Source organism: Passer domesticus, chromosome 17 (assembly GCF_036417665.1).
Source record: "Passer domesticus isolate bPasDom1 chromosome 17, bPasDom1.hap1, whole genome shotgun sequence".
NCBI classification, from domain to species: domain Eukaryota; kingdom Metazoa; phylum Chordata; class Aves; order Passeriformes; family Passeridae; genus Passer; species Passer domesticus.
In genome coordinates, this window is record NC_087490.1 from 11670426 (window position 1) to 11689910 (window position 19485).

The 19485-nt window shown below is 39.9% G+C and overlaps 1 protein-coding gene across 2 annotated transcripts in view; it reads right to left on the reverse strand.

Moving 5' to 3' along the window:
• Positions 1-19485, reverse strand: part of SBNO1 (strawberry notch homolog 1) — a 28875-nt gene that overhangs the window by 6996 nt on the left and 2394 nt on the right. For both annotated transcript variants that reach the window (XM_064392284.1, XM_064392285.1), the window contains exons 2-20: positions 15284-15417; positions 14733-14837; positions 13584-13893; positions 11763-11863; positions 10556-10652; positions 9304-9464; positions 8204-8337; positions 7966-8056; positions 6863-7024; positions 6227-6362; positions 6042-6147; positions 4707-4860; positions 4438-4620; positions 4141-4238; positions 3319-3470; positions 2607-2804; positions 2160-2330; positions 1903-2072; positions 1103-1234 (exon numbers count right to left, since the gene is read on the reverse strand). In XM_064392284.1, the coding sequence (XP_064248354.1) occupies positions 1103-1234; positions 1903-2072; positions 2160-2330; positions 2607-2804; positions 3319-3470; positions 4141-4238; positions 4438-4620; positions 4707-4860; positions 6042-6147; positions 6227-6362; positions 6863-7024; positions 7966-8056; positions 8204-8337; positions 9304-9464; positions 10556-10652; positions 11763-11863; positions 13584-13893; positions 14733-14837; positions 15284-15415 (2793 nt within the window). In that variant the 5' untranslated portion in view covers positions 15416-15417. The remainder of the gene's footprint in view (positions 1-1102; positions 1235-1902; positions 2073-2159; positions 2331-2606; positions 2805-3318; positions 3471-4140; positions 4239-4437; positions 4621-4706; positions 4861-6041; positions 6148-6226; positions 6363-6862; positions 7025-7965; positions 8057-8203; positions 8338-9303; positions 9465-10555; positions 10653-11762; positions 11864-13583; positions 13894-14732; positions 14838-15283; positions 15418-19485) is intronic.

Below are 19485 nucleotides of genomic sequence, written 5' to 3' on the forward strand. Positions count from 1 at the left end.
AAAAGAGCTCTCAGTTAGCAATAAATCCAAGATCAAGCTTCAGTTTAAAAAAAAAATTCTTGTTTTACAACTATTACCAAACATGGATCTGGGATGGTTTCACTGTTACTCACAAGGCAGAGGGAGGGCAGCAAAGGTGTGGCTTTCTGTATCAGAGTTAGAAATACTAATGAACTTTTCTGAGTGAAAGGAGGGGGTTTTGATTTACTTTTCAACAACAACTCTCTGTGCAAACAAAGATTTGCCATCCCAGAGGGCAGGTCCCCTGACACTGGCCTGGACTCTGAAGGAAAAGGGGAGGGACACAGGCTTGCTCCAGTAGCAAACACCAGAAAAGACAAAACATTGCTGCTAATGCTGTACAGGGAAGAGGATCCAGCCATTCCAGTGCCTGGATGCATTTGCCTTGAAAGAATGTAAATGTTTGGACTGTGCACAAATCACTTACAGGAACCAGAGCTTTTACTCTGAAGTGTCACAAGGGACCACACAAGTTCCATGCACAGTGACATTTACTCCATTTGCCCTCTTGTGGCAGCAGGGCCCAAGTGAACCACTGGGAAGGGTTTTCTCCCCCCACTTCTTTTATCAGATGCAATTCTACCACTATTCAGGTCAGGATTTTCTTTCAGAGTGCAACATTAAGGGCAGAAGCCACCACTCCTCCCAGTGGGACTTCTCAAGCCTTGTTAAGGTTAACAGGCCTCACCTTTTCCCTTCACCCCTCACTTTAAGTTTTCATACAGTGGCCTTCCCCATTTCCCAATTTAATTATTTCCTCTTGGAAGGGGAGGTGCACAGTGACCCAGATCAATGAATCAAAGGTATGAATCACAAATCTGCCTTTTAAACACATTGTTTTAAAAAAACCAGCTCAAAGGTGCCAGCTTTCAGTTTGGCACATGGGTGTACACCAAGCACAGGCCTCTGAGGTCACCCAAACTACAGCCTGACCTTTCAACACACTGATTTAAAAAACAAACCAGCAGTGAACTGAAAGTGTTTCTTAACTAGAACTTACACTACCTGCCAGTCACTGGTGAATAGCTTTGAGTTACTATGGCACTGGCACATCTGCCTACAGGCTCTCTCCCCAGATTACCTTATCTCCATCCATGAACCTCTGCTTTTCTGTGATGTTCAGGATTTCCACGGGCACGTCGAGTTCAGACCTGGACTCGTAGGAGATGCTGCCGTCGTCGTTGCTCACCACTCTGCCTTTGCGGCCCGTCATCTTGGGAGGGAGCACGAGCTCAGGGCAATGCCAAAACCACCCCAGCACCCAGAGCCCCAGGCAGCATGAGGTATCCATGTACACACAGTAAAATGCTCAGTCATTTACTCTGAGTGCAAAACTGCTATGTGGAATATGACAAATGATGTTGTATTATGCCACTGTTCATAAGGGATTTACCAGCAGCACTAAGAAAATAAGCTCAACAGACAGCTTAGGCTGCCACTGATTTCAACAGGCTCTTTTAAATCACACTGATGCTGCTACTTGATAAAAACAGGTAGCTTAAAGATGTTTTTCTGAAGTTATTGAGAGATTAATCAGGCTTTTCATCAACACAAAGGTTCTTGATCTCCACTGCCTTGAAGGATGAGTTAAAGCTCCTGCCTGTTTAATACACACCAGCAGCAAATTGGCTATAGCCAGTCAGAGAAACAGACCACAGTAAAACAAAAGAGAAACTGGTGTGATTTACCCAACCAGAAGCTATCAAATCTCAGAAATAAGTGTTCACCCACTCAGAGTATTCTAACACAATATTCAAATTTCCCTTTCATTCAGAGGCACCAGCAGAGACCTCTGCTCTCATTCCTGAGGTCACTGTCTAAAACTGATAAACCAACTTTTAAAAAACATACTTTTTTCTTAATATGTGATCACCAGCCTACCTCTGCAACATTTTCAGGACCACCCAGTTCATCTATAAGCTCATCCAGTGTATTAGGTGGAAGATCTTCAGCCAGCTTTTCCAGTTTATCCAGCAGTTCTTTTTTCATTTGTTGGGCCCTTTCAACAGCATCCTGACTCGTTACAAAGCTGCTGTTTGTGTTACTGTTTGCTGAAAGTCAAGAAAGACTCTTTGAGATTTAGAATTTTATTGCCTAACTGCTAGGAAATTAATAACATCAAAGAAAGCTGCTCTTACCAGACGTGTTGGTACTAGAAGTGGTGGTTCCAACAGTGGAAGTGAAGCAGCTGGGTCGTTTGGATCCCAGACCAGAGGCTAGTAAGGCACTTTGAATAGAATCTGGATCTATGCTTTTCTTCTTTTTCTTTTCTTTATTTTTTTTATGCTCTTTTCTAATCAACCAGGGATCTGAAGTTAAATAAAAATTTCAAACATTTACTAAGCAGCCATCCATCCCTTTGAAACAAATACATTCTCATTGCATAAAGTGACTTACAAAAGTCTGAATTCCAGAGTATAAAAAACTAATTGAAGCTTCACATTCTACTAATTGCAGTCTCACTGGAATTAAACTGCCTGCTTAGTAAACAGTCATCTGTGGCTCACTGAAATGTTTGGGAAGACTTTCTGTTTACTCTCTGCAAATACAGCTACTTTCTTGTTGAAACACTTAGAGAGCCTTACCATCTTCATCATCTTCACTGGATTCATCTCTGAATGGGTTGAAGTCGTCATCGTCTCCAGAACTCAAAAATTTGGAGCTCTCATTGTCACTTTCTTCATTGTCTGAAGCATCAGACTCACTTTCACTCTCATCAGAGCTGCTCCCTGCAAGGCCACCTGTTTTGCGGGCTTTTTTGGCTTCTCTGCTTATTTCTTCACCTAATTCCATCATCCCACAAGAAAGAGGAGTTAGTTTAAACCTTGTAGTCTACACACTTTGAGGCCTGTTTTACCACACAAAATTGAAAAATACTCAACTTTTGAAAACAGAACTTTTTAAAAGAATGTAGGCTTTAAGCAAGACCTCTCTCCAGTTTTTAAGATAATCAGTTTGGGCAGGGGGTGATATTAGGCTTCTCCTCATTGATCCTCAAGATATAGAAAGAGTGACTACCTCAGAAGTGATCTGACACAGAAAAGGAACTTTGGGATATGGTTCCATAGCAGATCAACCCAATTTTGAGCAAAATTAACTAAAATTTGCAGGCTATATTGCTTATCAGAAATATAACATCTATTAATGGCAACCTCTAGCCTTAGGAGATCTGCAATACATTCTCTTTCATGGATGACTGTACAGATATTCCCTTTTTTCCCCAGACAAAGTTCACTCTTACACAGCTGGGAAGTTGCCATTTTCACTGTGGCATTAGTGTAGGAACTCCAGCATTACCTTTTCTTTTCTTTACTTTGTTCTCCTTGCAAGGGCTGTCTCTGGGTGAATTGTTGTTACTTTGAGCAGTCAGGTCAATTCCCAACAAGCTGAACAGCTTCTTCCTGTCAGGAGCTGGAAAGTGCTTCTCAATAAGAGACTGGAATACTCCTCTGTTTAAGAAAAAAGGGTTGCTCAGTGGAATTTGCATTTATTTAAAGTACAAACCTGTAACACTGAACAGCTTGCTTGACTTCTCTGAAGAATGACTCCTTGTGAGTGCAGTTGGACACTCTGTATTAACACCCACATTACTGTATTTGTCACCTTCTTAAAAGTAGGACACACCTCTTTTACAGCACTGTTATAACTTGTTAAATTTGGTTTTGGTAATAAGTGGCATTGCTACTGCCATTTTTTAATTGCTCAATTTAAGTAAAAAATTAAGTTAATTTATTAAGATCTTCAGCAAGGCAGCCCTGGGATTGGCTCTGGTCCCTCTGATCAAAGAGGGAAGTCATGGTCTGTAACTTGCTCTGGTATAAATGCAGCACACACTTGGCAGGTGTCCCCATCCTCCCAGTTTGAGAACAGTCCGAGCTGTTCACACCTGAAAACATCAGTTTGGAATGCCAGGAGAACCAGCAGACAAGCACTGCCTCACCTGAGCAGTGCTGCCAGATTTTAGGTACAGGCAACATCTGTAAAGAATATCACTAAAGGACTCCCAACCTTCTGTGCACTGATGCACGTTTGACACACACAAGGACAAATGGCCACATACACACACTAAGTTGGATGAAGGTTAGTTTTGTAGAGAACAGTTTTAAAATTCAGTCTTACTTTGCTGTAGAAACGAAGTCATTCAATTCTCCACCACCTTCCTCCAAAGCTTCCAATGTTCTTGCTTCTCCTGTTGACTGCAGGCCAATGACAACGCACTGAAGGACAAACGAATACCAGACAGTGTCACTAGCAGCTGTAAGTTTATTTTGCCTGATTTTCTGCTCATTAGATGGCATGAAGTACAAAAGCATGCTCCTACTATGGCTGAAATTATTTGTATTATATATGAAAAAAATTAATCTAACAGCTTTATCTTTAAGACAAATGTTTAAAAATCAGTCTTGATCAACTTACTTTGCCATTCTTGATTTCTTCCCGAGCCAGCTGCACCACCCTCTTCACCTTTGAGGCTATGCAAAGGTACTTGAAAAACCTCTGGTGAGCTGACCAGAACTGACCCCACATGGACTTCTTCATGCGCTGCTCCGCGTCGATGAGATCGGCCGCTTGCTGGAACCTCTCTCGAGCACTGACCCACTGAACAAGAAAAGCAGCATTCAAATTTCAACCAGCTCCAATCTCTCATAACTCAAGAGAAAGCAAATTTCAAAAGGGGTTCTTACCAGTTTCACAGATTTATTGTACATTTTAACATATTCCTGTGAGAGCAGAACTTCGTCGATTTTGAAAGTTACACCTGAAAAACTCAACTGTCTGGCTATGTACATTCCTCTCAGCTTCATATCCATAGCAACTATTTCCATGGCACCAACACCTCTAAAATAAAGGAACAATTTAAATCCATATTAGAATTTTCAAAAGCAAGAATTTGTTAAAAAAACACATCAAAACACAACCCCAAGTACTTTAGAAAAAAACAGGTTATGAATGTGAAGGAATATGTTTTCGAAATAATTTGAAATTTGGTCTTTACATAAAATTGTATCCCTGCCTTGTAAATGTTAAGTGTATCCCAAGAGGTAAAACTCAGTTACTTTTTTCCCAAATGACCTAGGATAGATTAGGAGACAGTAACTTATAAATTTGAACTAGATAACAAAGTTGGTCCAATTATCAGCAAATGCTTGCATTCTAATTTTATAAACTGCTGATGATTTGAAATAATATAAGCAATTTTATGTTATTCAGATTTATGCTGATATGAAAATTATTTAACTACTAAGTAACTTCAGTTCTCTTCAACAGCAACACACCTTGAGAAGTCACCTGTAAAACAGCTGACTGCTACTCACAGGCTTGGGGCTCTAACTTCATTATTGCTTATTTAATTGCACCCAGTAATGAAGAGAGGCTACACTTGCAGAGTCCAGAAAAACCACACATCATGTAGATGGTAAACAAGATGTATCCTAAACCCTACTGTGGCATTCTGAAGTGTTTAAATTCTTTTTGAGTAGGCAAAGCAAGATGCTCAGCCACCACAGAATGCAGCAGCCGCCTTTTCTACTGACCTCTCGCATTTCGTATTATTCGTTTGTTCTGAAACACCAAGTACCTTGTAACAGCACAAAGAATTTCCCTGAACTGGGTTCTTATGCCAATAAGCACAAGATTTCCTCCTGTTAAATTGCCTAAGATGAATGCATAAACATTAGAGGCCTTCTACAAATAGGGAGCCATTAACTACACTGAGCATACTCACTACAATACAGGGTGTTTTCATGGGGAGCAGCAAAGTATTTTGCTTTCATAACACCCACATTTTTGAGAGGCCTCTTTTCCCAGAAAGCTTTTAAAGCTCTCAAAATTTTCTGTGAACAAAGGAAACATCTTATTTTTCACCACTTATGATAAATAACACTTCTGCTAGATATAGAAGCCAGAGTTTTTAATGTGACAGGACATGCTTGCAAAGGACTAGAAAGTGAAGACAAGGAACAGGGGAGCACAGTCAGCCACAACCCTGAGCATTCTGCTGTAGGTCTTTGAAACTTTACCTTCTTTCAACAGCCTGAATAAAATCACTGAATTCCCTAAATGGAGTTCCTTCACCCCATATTCCAAGACGGTTCATATATGCCATGTTTCTTGGCTCAGATGCACCTAAAAAGAGAAACAGAAATCTGTACCAGTGCCAGCAAAGCCATCCAGAAACATTTAATACAAACCCAGCAGTACATACCTGTGGCACTGGCATAAACAACCCTGGCTTTTGGAAGTTTATTTTGAAGTTCCAATACAGCCAGACCTGTTTTTGTTGGTTTTGATGAACCAACAGGACACAGATTCTTTGCTTTATGACACTCGTCAAATACGATCTGAACCGTAATTAAGGAAAAGCTTTGTCCCACTAATGTACAGAATGAGAAGCTACAACAGAAGGCAAGAAAATCAACTACAATGGGGGAGCAGATGGAAATTGTAAACTCCAAACACTGGTCATTTTAACTAAAAAACCTTGGAAAAATATTTAGATAGTAAATTGGCACACTAAAGTTCTTAAAAATGCTGATGATACTCCAAATATATATTTAAATAAATCCATTTAAAATATCAATGTAAACTTAGGGTTCTTAAGGACAATTGGTTAATTTTATAGGTTTGATGTAGAAAAAAACAAACTTCACTCTTGTACCAGAGTTGTGTGCCAACAAGTTGATGGTAATATGTTTGGCATAAAGTTTGTAAAATTGTAAGTGTAACGTCAGAACATGCATACAACTGATTGCTATTACAAATAAAGAACACCTAAAAATCTTTAAAGATAAGTATAAACAGCAATTTCATTATAATCAAATGAATTCCAGAAAAAGGATACAACTCCATCAAAGTCTTCACCACACCAGTGAAGAAGCTGCTTTAATCTGGTTTTGTATTTACCACCAGACTGACTCTCCCCAATCAGAGAAGAATAGGTAGCAAAGATGACACCTTTCTTCACACTTCCATTGTGTTTGGAAGAAATCTTCCCATACTTGAACTGCAATAAATAGAAATTACAGAAATTAATCAAGAGAGACCCCTCCTCAATCCCACCCACCAGATGAAGGGATGCAGTGGGCTCAAACTGAAAGGTGTGAACACTTGGAGCCACCCACAACCCCACATCAAGATCAGGGCACGGCTGATGGCAACCTGGTTAAGGGGTTACACAGGGCCTTACTTAAACACAGACTTAAGGAAGACTAAATCTGAGGCTTCAAAAGCTCAGCAGCCACATTCTTTGGCTACATGGTTTCCTTAGTTTAAATACAATTGGGATTTTAGTTTCAATGTATCCGTTTAAGAGCCAATACCTCAAGTGTACTTTACAGCTGCTACCTTAAATGATGATTTCTAAAGCCTTATTTTGGAAATTAAGAACTCACAAAGCAAAAATACCAACTTAAACCAAACTTTTGGGTTCAGTGAATTCAACCAGTAATCACACTTTACAATTTAAGCAGCTAATCCAGAGCAGGGGCAGTGTCTCCAAAAATAACTGCACACCATTGCTGCTTTAATAAATAAATCACTGAGCAAGTCTATTATTCAACTTTTACACATAAAATGCATTACATATAAAGTGTGCACTGAGAGATAGAAAGGAAAAAAATCAAATGCTATACAGCTTTAAGGATGTAAAGAATATTTCAACTTCTAGAAAACACTTTACTAGTAGTGTCAGTAGTAGCTTAAAGTGTAGTTTTTTTATAAAAAAGCACACATGCTAAGACTTAATCCTACAAGGGGCCTATTTACATGATTAACTTAAAGCTCTGTGTGGTTCTTTGTAAGATTTAGGCCTGTCAAGCAAGACCTAGACAGCAAATTTATTGAAATTAGTACATTCTTGCTCTTAAAACAGTCAACATGCACAACTCGTCACACAAGCGTACCTAAAGGTTTGCCTCAACTGTACATAGTAAAAAGTTTCCACACCTTGTTTAATGAATGCACCAATATGTTTTTTGCTCCAATATCTCTCAAATCTCTCTCAGCATCGTATTTCAGATCATTTGACACGCTAAACCTGAAGACACAAAACAAAGCACATTCTGTAAGCCACAGCAGTCAAAAGGCAGTCAGCTGCTAGAACATTTGGCAGAAGACAGATGACCCTGAATTTAAGTCACAGAGTCACTGGAGTGTCTGCTCTAACAAATCCTGACACACTTACCAGACTGCTCTTTTTCTGCCTAACAAGTAATTTTCATAGATTATTCCAGCTATGGTCCTTCCTTTTCCTACACCAGCACCATCACCTATCAAGAATCCAGCTCTGTCTCCATTGGGCAGGAATGTTTCATGTTGCTGTAGGAGAAAGAACAAAAAACTTGTACTCATTCTCCAGAACACATCACAGGGGATTGTCAGAAAAGAGCAAACATAAGAAACATCCTATTGGAGGAGACCAAGTGTCCAAGCAAACTCCTGGCAGCAGGAAGAGGGGATTTTATTTAGGGAGAGCACACCACCCTAACTGCATTGTGTGATCCATTCTCCCCTTTCTTTCCTCAGCACCCAGAACTGTTCTAAACATCTGTCCAATATTTTGTGCCTTTTCCTAACCCTCTGACAGACATCTACAGCCTTTTGTAGCAGGAAGACTCAGACACCCACAGCCTGTGGAATGCAGTGTTCTGAATCTACCCATTTTAAACCAATCTCCTGTCAGTGTCACCAAGCTCTGCTTTGCTTTTGGTTTTGTGTGGTATCACTCCTTGATTATCTTAACCCTGATTTCATTCCCATTCCTTTCTCTCCTCCCCAGCCCCAGGTGTCCCAGCTGTGTCAGTCTCTTTTCATGAGGTAACTTTTCCCTCTGTGACCATTTTAGTTGTCCTCTAACTCCACTGCCTCCTTCCCACAAAGTGCTGCACACACATCTGGGGTGGGCACACTGAAGTTTAACCCAGCAGCAAAATAACACCCAGTGCTGCTCTCCATTCCCTTCCCAAGGATGTCAAAGAGGGCTGGCTTTATCAGCCTGCTGCTACTGCAGCCATTAAATTACTTCAGGGAAATAAAAATGACTAACATGCTCTAAGACAGTTAAGAGATCACCATCATGGAAGTGGTTTAGAGGAAATTTTCCTGGGTGTATTACCTCCCATTTATCTGAGCTGAAGCTCACCTGCCATCTTCTAATGCAACTCAAACCTTTAAGCTCTTATTATTTTATCTCCTTGTAAAACTGACATAGCTGCGCTTGTCAGATTTTAGTTTTTCTTCTTAAATTCCATGTTAGCTTTTAAGCTGTGCTGATGTCTGGCATACCTGGGCTGCATAAGTGATTGCTTCCAGCTGCAAAGCTGACAACCAGCCACTGTCAATTGTTTCCTCTGATATTGATGTCTGGTACCACACATCAGGAGGAGTCACACTGGATAACGAGCTGGTTTCCACTACTGGGTCAGGGTGACGCAGACCAATTTTTACTGGTGGAGAAAGAAGAGGAAGGAAGGCAGAAGATGAAAACAAAATACAGAGTTCTGTTGCTGCAGCACAAGTTATTATATTTACCCAAACAACTTAAAATTGTGATTGCAAAGGCTGAAATCAACGAGTATGTTGCAATGAAACAATCTGTCAAGTGTTAAACTGCATTGCATATGAAGGAACACATTAATCTGAATTTATAACTGCAATCCTAACTTTCTCTTCTCACCAGCTTCCCACAATTTTTATGAGATTAGATAAAATTCACTTTACAGAAAATTAAAGTATTTGTGTACTTCACTTGTTTGAGAAAAACTAGTCTGAACCTTGTTTTCCCAAAAAGGCCAGAAGCAGCCTCAGGATGCCAGAATCACAAAAGCAACATTCTTCTCACTATTTATATAGTGCCATTTTTAAGCAGAATGAGAGGAGAAAAGATTTAGAACAGACATGGTTTAATTGCTGACAGATCTCATCAGTAACAATAAAAATTAACCATTCAGCTACAAACTCCCTGTAAAATTTTTGCCTTGCTTTTACAGCAGGTCACTGTATGTGGCAAACAAGATAACAGCTTGTTGTCAATGGGTACAACAAAGAAAAGAGAAAAAAGAGGAGATGGCAATTAACAGCAGTAAAAGATTCACTCAAAACACAACCAAGAGCCAGTTCTAAGTAGTCAGCCAGGAACAATGCAGGAAGAATGTGCTTAGGGTGATTTCACACCAGAAGACTCAGACTAGATTCCTAAGTGTAGCAGTGAGCACTGAATTCCTTTACAAAATTTCCTCTGCTGAGGCATAAGGCATCTTAACAGAGGTAAAAAAAAAGCCTGATTTTGGTTCATCAGTCATATCTGTGAAACAAATACTGCTCAATGATACTGAAGAACTCCTCTTCTACTTAAAAATCCACTTATCTTACAAATCTAAGTGTTACAGAAGATACATTTCCTAGGAAAACCCACAATGTATTCAGGTCCTGTTAACTTCAGATACTATCTACTTTCTGTGTTAGTAATTACACAAGAGTAAATACATAAACTCTCAAAGCATTCAGCCTTTTGATGTAACAGAAGACCAGGTCATACATTTTATTGGCATATATTCAGCATAGGTCTCTGCATGGCCCATTTCTTCTTCATCTTCTTCCTCGGGTTCCTCCTCTTCTTTTACTGCTGGCACTTTCTAGAATTGAGAAATACTTGTGTTAGTCAAACAGCCCATTGTTAATATTCCATCTCCTGGAAATTAACATGAGAAAGGAAATGAGGACAAACATGCACTTCAATGTTTCAACACATGTAGGGAACAAACCAGTGAATTGCTGGGAAACTACACACAAACAGATTTCTTACACTCTGAACAACCCTCTAAAGACACTAAGTCAGGCAACTTCCTCTTCTTTGCAAGGAGATCAAGCACTCCACACTCACATAAGCAGAATTAAAAAGAGATTCTTCTTGCTGCATATTAAAACCAGATTATGACTTAAAGAAAATGGCCTTGAAAACATGACAACCCTAATGTTCAAGACTCCCCTGGAGTCTCCTGCAGTTCCACATTCATGGCATCATTTCACAACTTCATAAGTAAATAGTCAGTGCTGTCCAGTATTCTCTGAATCCTGACAGTTACCCATTTTCTGTGACCCTGACCAATGTAAACATATAAGTATTTGTAAAGCACTCAATAGATGAAAAATTAAATATATTCCACAACTAATGTTTAATACAAAAGAAGTGATCTGAAAAACCCTTTCTGTATGGCAGTCACTGAGGAGCACAGTTCTTCCCAAACATCAGCCTGAGTCTAGCCATCAGTGAAGATGCCAACACTCAAATGTTTACAGCATCAGAATGGAATTTTATTACATTTGGGAAATTGAATGATATTCAATTTACATTTTCAATTTAACTGCCCAGAAGCACAGCCATGCTAGGGGGAAGTCTTTCAGTTTCCTCACTGCTAGTGATTTCAAAAGAAAATGTTTTAACCCAGAGGAAATGCTATGCTTATCACCTTTAAGCAGAGCCACACCCTTCTTGGCCCACACCACCTTCTGCTAAGGACAGTAATTTCTTGAAATTGTCATTTACTATCTAAGCTCAGCACAGCTGTTAACTTCACTCATCTAACCAAGTTTCATCTTGTGGAGCAACTGACCTTTTGAACAAACAGATGCACTTGGCAGTTCCACCACACACAAGACAAGTATGAGTAACTCCTGGAACTGGTCACAACTGTTTATGGCCAGCAACACATTGGTTTGGCAAATTAATCATTTGTGCCACTTACCACAGTCGGTGAAAAACTTCTCATTTTAATGTCATTTATCCATATTCTTGCTACCTCTTTTGTGGAAGCCTCCTTCTTCACTGCACCATTGCTTAGGTCAGCTGCAAAAGAAAAGAAAGCTGTGGTTTACAGAATTCCCTCCAAACATCAACTGACATTAACATGCTGCTCTACTAATGAGCTGAAAGAGAAGATTAAAGTATCCAGGAGCACAATGATGCTTCAAGAACAAATTTGTAACACAATCCTTTAAGAAGAACATTTATTAACTTTCCTGTCTTCAGACACATTTGCAAGGAACTAGAAATAGGGCTCAGTACACAACTAAAATAATTTGCATAAGGATGGATGCAAAATATTGAAAGCAGCTGTCAAGATTCCATCATATCAATGCATGTAATAAACTTAGCATAATTGCCTCTAAAAACAATTAGGGCACTTGCACAAATAAATGTTTTCCTCAAAGACACTGCATAATTTAACTTCTTAATATTTTCCCATCTAGAACTCCTGCTGCCTGAATTATATGAAAAGACCATTTTCCTTCCAAGAGCTTCTCCTTTCTACAAGTATTTGTCATTTTTTTTAATAAACACAAGAAAATATCCAGAGACACAGGAACACAAATAAGTTCAGGAATGCAGTTCTAGAGGTTGCAGGTCTCCTTTTCACTTCACACAGAAGCCACGGATTGCATTGTTTTCTGCAGCTGTGCCACTCTAACAGTTACTGTGTGCTGGTGTCACCTCTCCTGTGCTTCTCTGAATTTTCACTTGATTTAACAGGACTGACTTATCCCCTTGTGCTTTCTCCCCTCCTTTACTCCATTCCCCAACTGCAGTTCATGTCCCAACTTGGGTTTTGGCAACCACTCCCTAAGAAAGCAGTGACACAAAGAGGGACATTCTGCTTTTTGTTTCAGTTCTAACAGACAGCTCCTGCACTGCACTCTCTCTGCATACAGAAAAATAGGTTATGCCAACCACACCTATAAAATCAGCAAAGCTTGTTTCAGAGACAATGAAAATAACAAATCCAGAAAATGCCTGCGTATCTTTTAGAAAATAAAAAAAATCAGCACTGAAGGTATTTTCAAACTGAACTAGTCTGATCTTAACCTCATGCTAAAATCAGAACAACTTCAAAGAGTTAGTTACACACACATGCAGCTTTTTCCTTATACAAGTTGACCACATGTTAGAAATCACACACAAGGAAATATTATGGAAGAAATCACAAAATGAAGATTTGGAGTGTGATAACAAAGAACTTGTGGTATTTAACTTACTGCAGCATTTCAGAAGTAACATGAAAATAAACAGCAAGTTTTTAGGACTTAATTTCTTAAACAACAGATCTGATGCCTCCAATGAAACAAAGGGATAGATCCTCCTTTTGCAGGAGACAATTCACACAAACAACTTATGTGTTACAAATCTAGTTTGGAAGATGTCAAATAGAAAATAGAACGAGTTTGTTGTAGTTCCAAATATGCACCAGAACAGGAACTGGTGGAGACTCCAGTAAGATACTGAAGTCTATTAGCTAATGTTCACCAAATAATTTCACCAATTTTCCAGCTGCAATCTGTCATTTTCCTCATTCCATGCCGTAAATCAAGAGTTTAATTTTTTAATTCTGTTATTTCATACTACTTCATCCTGAATTCCAACACTACTACAGTTAAAATGAGATTTACCAGGTTTCCTGAATTCATTTGACCAGGATATTGTAGTTATCAATGAAAATCCTGGATGTGCAGAGTTCTTTGTTATTTCACTATTTAAATAAATCCTGTAATGACAAAGAAAGAAAACTCACTTGCTGCTGTTGCTACTGGTTGGGCAATATTAGGAGGTGGCTTCAACTTCATGAGTTCATTAAGACTATTGTTCTTGAGCAGATCTTTCAGCTGAATCTGGTCCTTGGGAGGTGCAGTGCTCAGGGCACTGCGAACTGCTGGTGCAGCCACCGAGGGCCGGGTGGTTGTGCTGGTCTGGATGATCTTTGCTACAGTGATCGTCTGCCGCGAGGTCGTGACAGGCGTCGTTTTTGTCACCACTATCGTCGTCCCCAGAGTTGGAAGCTGATTTATTTGGTTCAGCACAAAGGTTGTGGTGGATGGTGGTTGCTGGTAACAAAGAAGCAGGGAAATTTTCAGAAAATAGTCAAAAAGAAAGAGCAAACTTTATTAGACTTCCGTTAGCACATAGGATACACCAGTTTTTAAAAGACACTTGAAATAAGAAATGTCTTCAAATAACATGCTGAAGGTGCCAGAGTAATTATTTTGTGCTGCAACAGTATCTCTCAATACATTGCACATATTTCAGAAGGGTTTTTTTAGATTTTATGGTAAAGAAAAGAAAAAAAGAAAAATTCATCACCCAGGTACAAGATATGACCACTACAGTCTTCCCCATATCTGATACAGCCAGTCCAACCCACTGCTGGCCAAGGCCTGGCCAGTCAGTGTCACTGGAGTGCCTGTGAGAAGGAATTTGTTTAACAACAGGCAAAACTGTTACACCATCAGCAGCTGGGATGGAGGAGTGAGAATATGTGAGAAACCCTGCAAACACCAAGGCCAGGGAAGGAAGGGGAGGAGGTACCCCAGGTGCTGGAGCAGAGACTCCCCTGCAGCCCTTGGAGGACCATGGGTGCCAGGAGTGAAGTTGAGCCCAGGACAAAGGAAGGAGTGGGAAGAAGGTATTTTTAGATTTGTTCTTATTTCTCATTTTCCTCAATTGTTAACTGGCAACGAATTAATTTCCTCGAGTTGAGTCTGGTTGGCCCATGACAAATTGCTGATCTCCTTGTCCTTATCTCAACCCATGAGCTCTCACCACGGTTTTTTAGCCTTTGTGCAGCTGAGGTGGAGGAGTGATAAAGCAGCTTTGTGGGCAGCTGGTGCCCAGCCCAAGTTGAGCCCCCTCCCCATCAAACCCTGGAGCAGAGCTCGGCTCTCACCCGAACATTTAACAAGGCTGGAGTGGAGACAGTCTCTGGTTCTTGTTTCACAGCAGCTGCAGCCTCAGTGTCCAGGCCCAGCTCCAAGGCGCTGAGCGGTACCGACTGCAAGGGAAGAACACAGCAAGTCAGCAGGAATAAAACCTTAAGGCTTTTGTTCCCAGCCTGTGCCTGAAGTGGCCACACTCTGGCAGAGTGAAGGCCATTGTGGAGCTTAAACATGGTATTTCATTACACTTTTTATGCATTTTACTGCAGAGCAGCTAGACCCCAATGACATGAGAGCTCTCCATGGATACCTGACATTATTCCCCATGTCATGTCCAAAATTAAGCATATTTCTGCCTGTACTGACCTCAAGTGTTTGACATTGCTTTTTTGTATGGAAGCTGAAAATTAATTCACAAGCTATTTTCCAATCTCAGTACTGTGAAGCAAGAAACTTAAGAAAACTCCACATGCTTCAACCACTTGCCATGGACACCATCCCCTTTAACCCTTTCATCCCAGCAAACCCAAGCTCTAACAAATTCCTGTGTTCTTGTTTTAACCTGCTGAACAGCTGGAGTTGGTGCTGGATTTGCAAGAACCACATCTGGAGAGTCAATATCAAAGAGATCATTTGGACTGATTCCACTCTCACTCAAAGCAGCAAGCAACAGATCTTGTCCTGGCTCCACCATCTCTGAAAAAAAAAAAAAAAACAAACAAAAAACAAACTGTAAATACAAGTACATGTAATTGATTTATTTTTTGCCCCCACACAGCTCCATTTCCTGGATTTAAGGGCATTCATGGTGCAGTCTCTTGTACACACAGTTTCACTTTCTAGATGTGCTCTGGTTCCTTTGCTTATTTGTAGGCATTTCAACATACCCACCACACTTAAAAGCAGGGAGAATTAAATAATTTACTAGGCAAAATGCTATCCTACCCATAAACTTAAGACACCTTTCCTAGTCTTTGAGGCACTACATTTTCAAGCATTACAAGAAATACCAAGAGCAGAAATGGTGAGACCATGTTATGCTAATGATCCATCTTTGTCGGTGAAGCAACTGCACGAGGGAAGCACAATTAAAACTCATTTACTTTATCTTGTAACAAGTTTGTGATAAAGAGCTTATAAAGAAAGCTTTAATTTCTTGCTTGCCCTTACATTAGGTTACATTCATTCACTGGAGAAATTTTGTTTTGCATGGTGGAGAGAACAAATGTGCCACTATTATAGTATGTAACTGCTTATTAAATAGGACACTAACATCAGGTCACAGACTCCTTTATGTGTAGGACAAGAAAAACTAATTTCAAAAAGCTATTCTAGACAGCATAAAAACTTATTAAAAAGCCAAATACTCCATATTTAAAGATGAAGAGAGGAGATAACACATTTCACTTGCTTAAGAAGGAAACCCATCTGCCTTAGTATTAAGAAAAAAATTAAATTATTTCACAGAACTTGAGCTGTTGCTTATACAGTCTAAAATATACCTTAAGTGGATCTTAATTTCACTCACCCTCCACACCCCTTAACACCCACTGGGAATAATACACTGAAACCCAATGAAGCCAAACACCTACTCCAAACAGGTAAGAGGACAAAATTATTAGTTGGCATTTTAGATGTTCATTCACAAGACTCCAGCACTCCCTTCTTAGCCCTTCCACATGCACAGCTGAGCCACATCCAGCTGGCTGGTGACACGTATTCCTCAGCACTTTTAGCAGAACAGGTAATTCTTGTAATAAGCTAAGCCTCAGGCACTTAGTTCTTACTCTTCCCAGTTTTAGTCTGTGCAATAGCAGGGAGAAACCTTTTGCTTGTGGATTCATGCAGGGATGGTGGCACCACAAGTGCAAGGTACTGAGACAAGGGGAGGATACATTTTAATGTAACAAAGCCTTAAAGATGCTCCAAACAATATCAAAGCAACAAACAACTGTGGGACTGCTACTGACTGCACACAGCCCCAAACACCACTGCCTTGTCAGAACCAGACTCCTCTTTTTTAAAGGCATTTGAGGTGACCAAATAAAGTGGCAGAATGGCCTGCTTTGTTGCTATGAGGTACAGAAAATAGGAAGAAGTATTAAGTCATCTAGCACACTTAATTGATAGGCAGCACCATTAAAGGATGTCACCACCCAGCAGCCTGTCTCCCAGAATGCTGAACGGGTCAACAAAAGTGGTAAGACCTGACTTCTAGTTCCACCTTTCATTCCAGAAAGATTGTGCTTCCTCTCTCAAAAACGGGACTATATATACACACTAATCAGGTAGGATAAATACTTAATTTTCATCAGACTACAATCTTAACAGTGACCATCACATCCAAGTTTAGAAGCTTGCAGCATTGTTTATTAACCAGAAAGAGCTGAGGGAAGGAAGGTTTAAGTCTGCAGATGAAATTTGGCTTATCAGTGCTTTTGGTGTTCAGCACTTGAGAGCAGCTACTGAAGATGAATTTCTCTACAGAAGGGGAATTAACACAGGTCACCCATCAAAACAGCTCCAAAACACTTTAAAATCTCAACTTCACAGTATCCATTTGGGAAAGAGGCATGAGCACCCTTCCACACAGAGCAACACCTTTGCTCAAATGACAAATAAACTAAAAGGTCTAAATGTACAATGGAAAAACCACCAGTTAAGTCATTCTTTAGGCTGTATGGAGTTGTGATCACCCCACTGCTAAACGAAGATATGACTAAAACTTGGTTGAGAATTAAGGGACTGGACTAAATAGTCCACAAAAAGGCAGAAGCTTGGGGTTTTTCACTTCACAGAACTAAGAGAAAATGAAAAGACTCAAGAACTCTTAGTCTGCTTTCACAGTATAGGAATGAAAGGCCTTTCTATGAAACTGGGACTCAAAGCAAAACCAGAGCTAGAAGAAAAACCCACACTAACACCACAAAAACACATCTTCCCCAGCCACCCTACAAGGGTGTCACGACCCATTCCATCGGTTTCAAGTACAGTTTAACATTTCCACAATGCCACTGACCTCTTCATGTTTAACCTTTAAAAACATGATGGCTGAGACCTTAAAAGTTTCAAAATTCAGAAAAAAACCCAATGCATAGCAGTTATGAATTACTTGCTTATTTCAAAGTTTTCAGTAAATGACTGGTGATAGAAACTAGCAAAGCAATTCCTACAATTTCAGAGTAAATATCTCCAGTTTAGAAGCATCCCTCTCTAGTGAGGCTGTTTTCAAGTAAGAAATCCCCCAGCTGCACCCCTCTCCTGATACCCCAAATTTTAAGTCTTAAAATTCATGGTTGCTCACAACCCAGCAAAAAGCTCAGTAAAACAACAGCAATTGTTTGTCTGTCAGTTGGGACAATGAAAGTTTGACTAGTTTCACTTATTTTGTTTCTGTACAGTAGGAACAAAGCTGCATTGTTTGGAACAAAAGGAATTCTCAACTTCTAGAATTTTTACATTAGAAGTCACTGAATACTTAGCACCAGTTTTAGGCTTTGTGCAACTTCCAAGCACCAATGCTGCCCACCCTCCTCATTTTAATTTAGCAAGGAAATTAAATGAGGAAGAAAAAATATACAGGGGAAGCTGCATTGTGATAACATTTTATTTTATGTAGCACATACTGGTTAAGCTTAAAACATTATCAGGCTGAACCAGCTCCATAATCTTGCAAGGTAGGAGGCTCCTCAGCTAACACAAGTGAAAGTGACTTTATCAAGCTCTGCAGCTCAGCCTTGCAATACTATATAAGGACCTGTTTGCCACATCTTCAAAATCTCCGAAAGAAAATACTTATTAAAAAGTTGTGAATATTACAAGCTGTTCCCTGAGCATTTCATCACTCAAAGAACTGTTTTGAGCATGTAGAATCTTGCAGATAAGATTGTCTATGTTTAGTGAGGTAGTCCAATGTCACTGAGCAAGAATCAGCCTATTCAATGAAACTAAAAAAACCCGTATTTATAACGTTTCAAAAGTAGTAATATCCTAATTACTTTCTTTGTATAAAGAAAAACAAACTGCTGCTATTTCAAGAAGGGCTACCAAACATTTCTGTAAGGTGCTTCTCCTGATGAAGCTTAAAACTTTGATAAAGAGGCAGATTTGTGATCACTGCACATTATGTAAATAATTCCTGATTTAAAGATACAAAAGCAGAATGCCATGTTTAATATCATGTCATGTATCCATGCCAACCTGGCTCTCTCTCTCCTTCCATTTTAGCTTTAGTACAAAGAAATAAAACAAAAAAAGAAAAAAAAAAATTCTAAAACACATGTCGAGCAACCTGCTCTGTTTCCCCTGAGAAACATAATGGTAGAACCCCAAACAATGAAAAGCCTTTTGATTTTCAGGTCTGTGAGTTACACACTGTAAGGCTGCATGCCTGAAGTGCTTATTTAAAAACCATAATCAATTACAGTATCATAAGTTGCTCCAAACCAAACATCCCACTGGAGCAGGCAGTGCTATTCCCAAGCCCTTGGGACACCCGGGCTCTGTGGTGTAACACAGACCAGGGGGCTGATGCCTGCCTGGGACACAAACAGCACTCAGCAACTTCTGCCTTGCACTGGCAAGGTTTTCCCCCTGCCTTTTTGGGGAATACCTGCCACCTGAGCTGTACTGGAAGCCATTTATAACACCACACAAATACTGGAGTTGTAGAGACAAGAGAGCTTTGCTCTGCACATTCTCTGCCTGTCTGAACCGTGAGTTCTTATTGACCTGGAAATTTCACATCTCCCTCTGCAGCCTCTC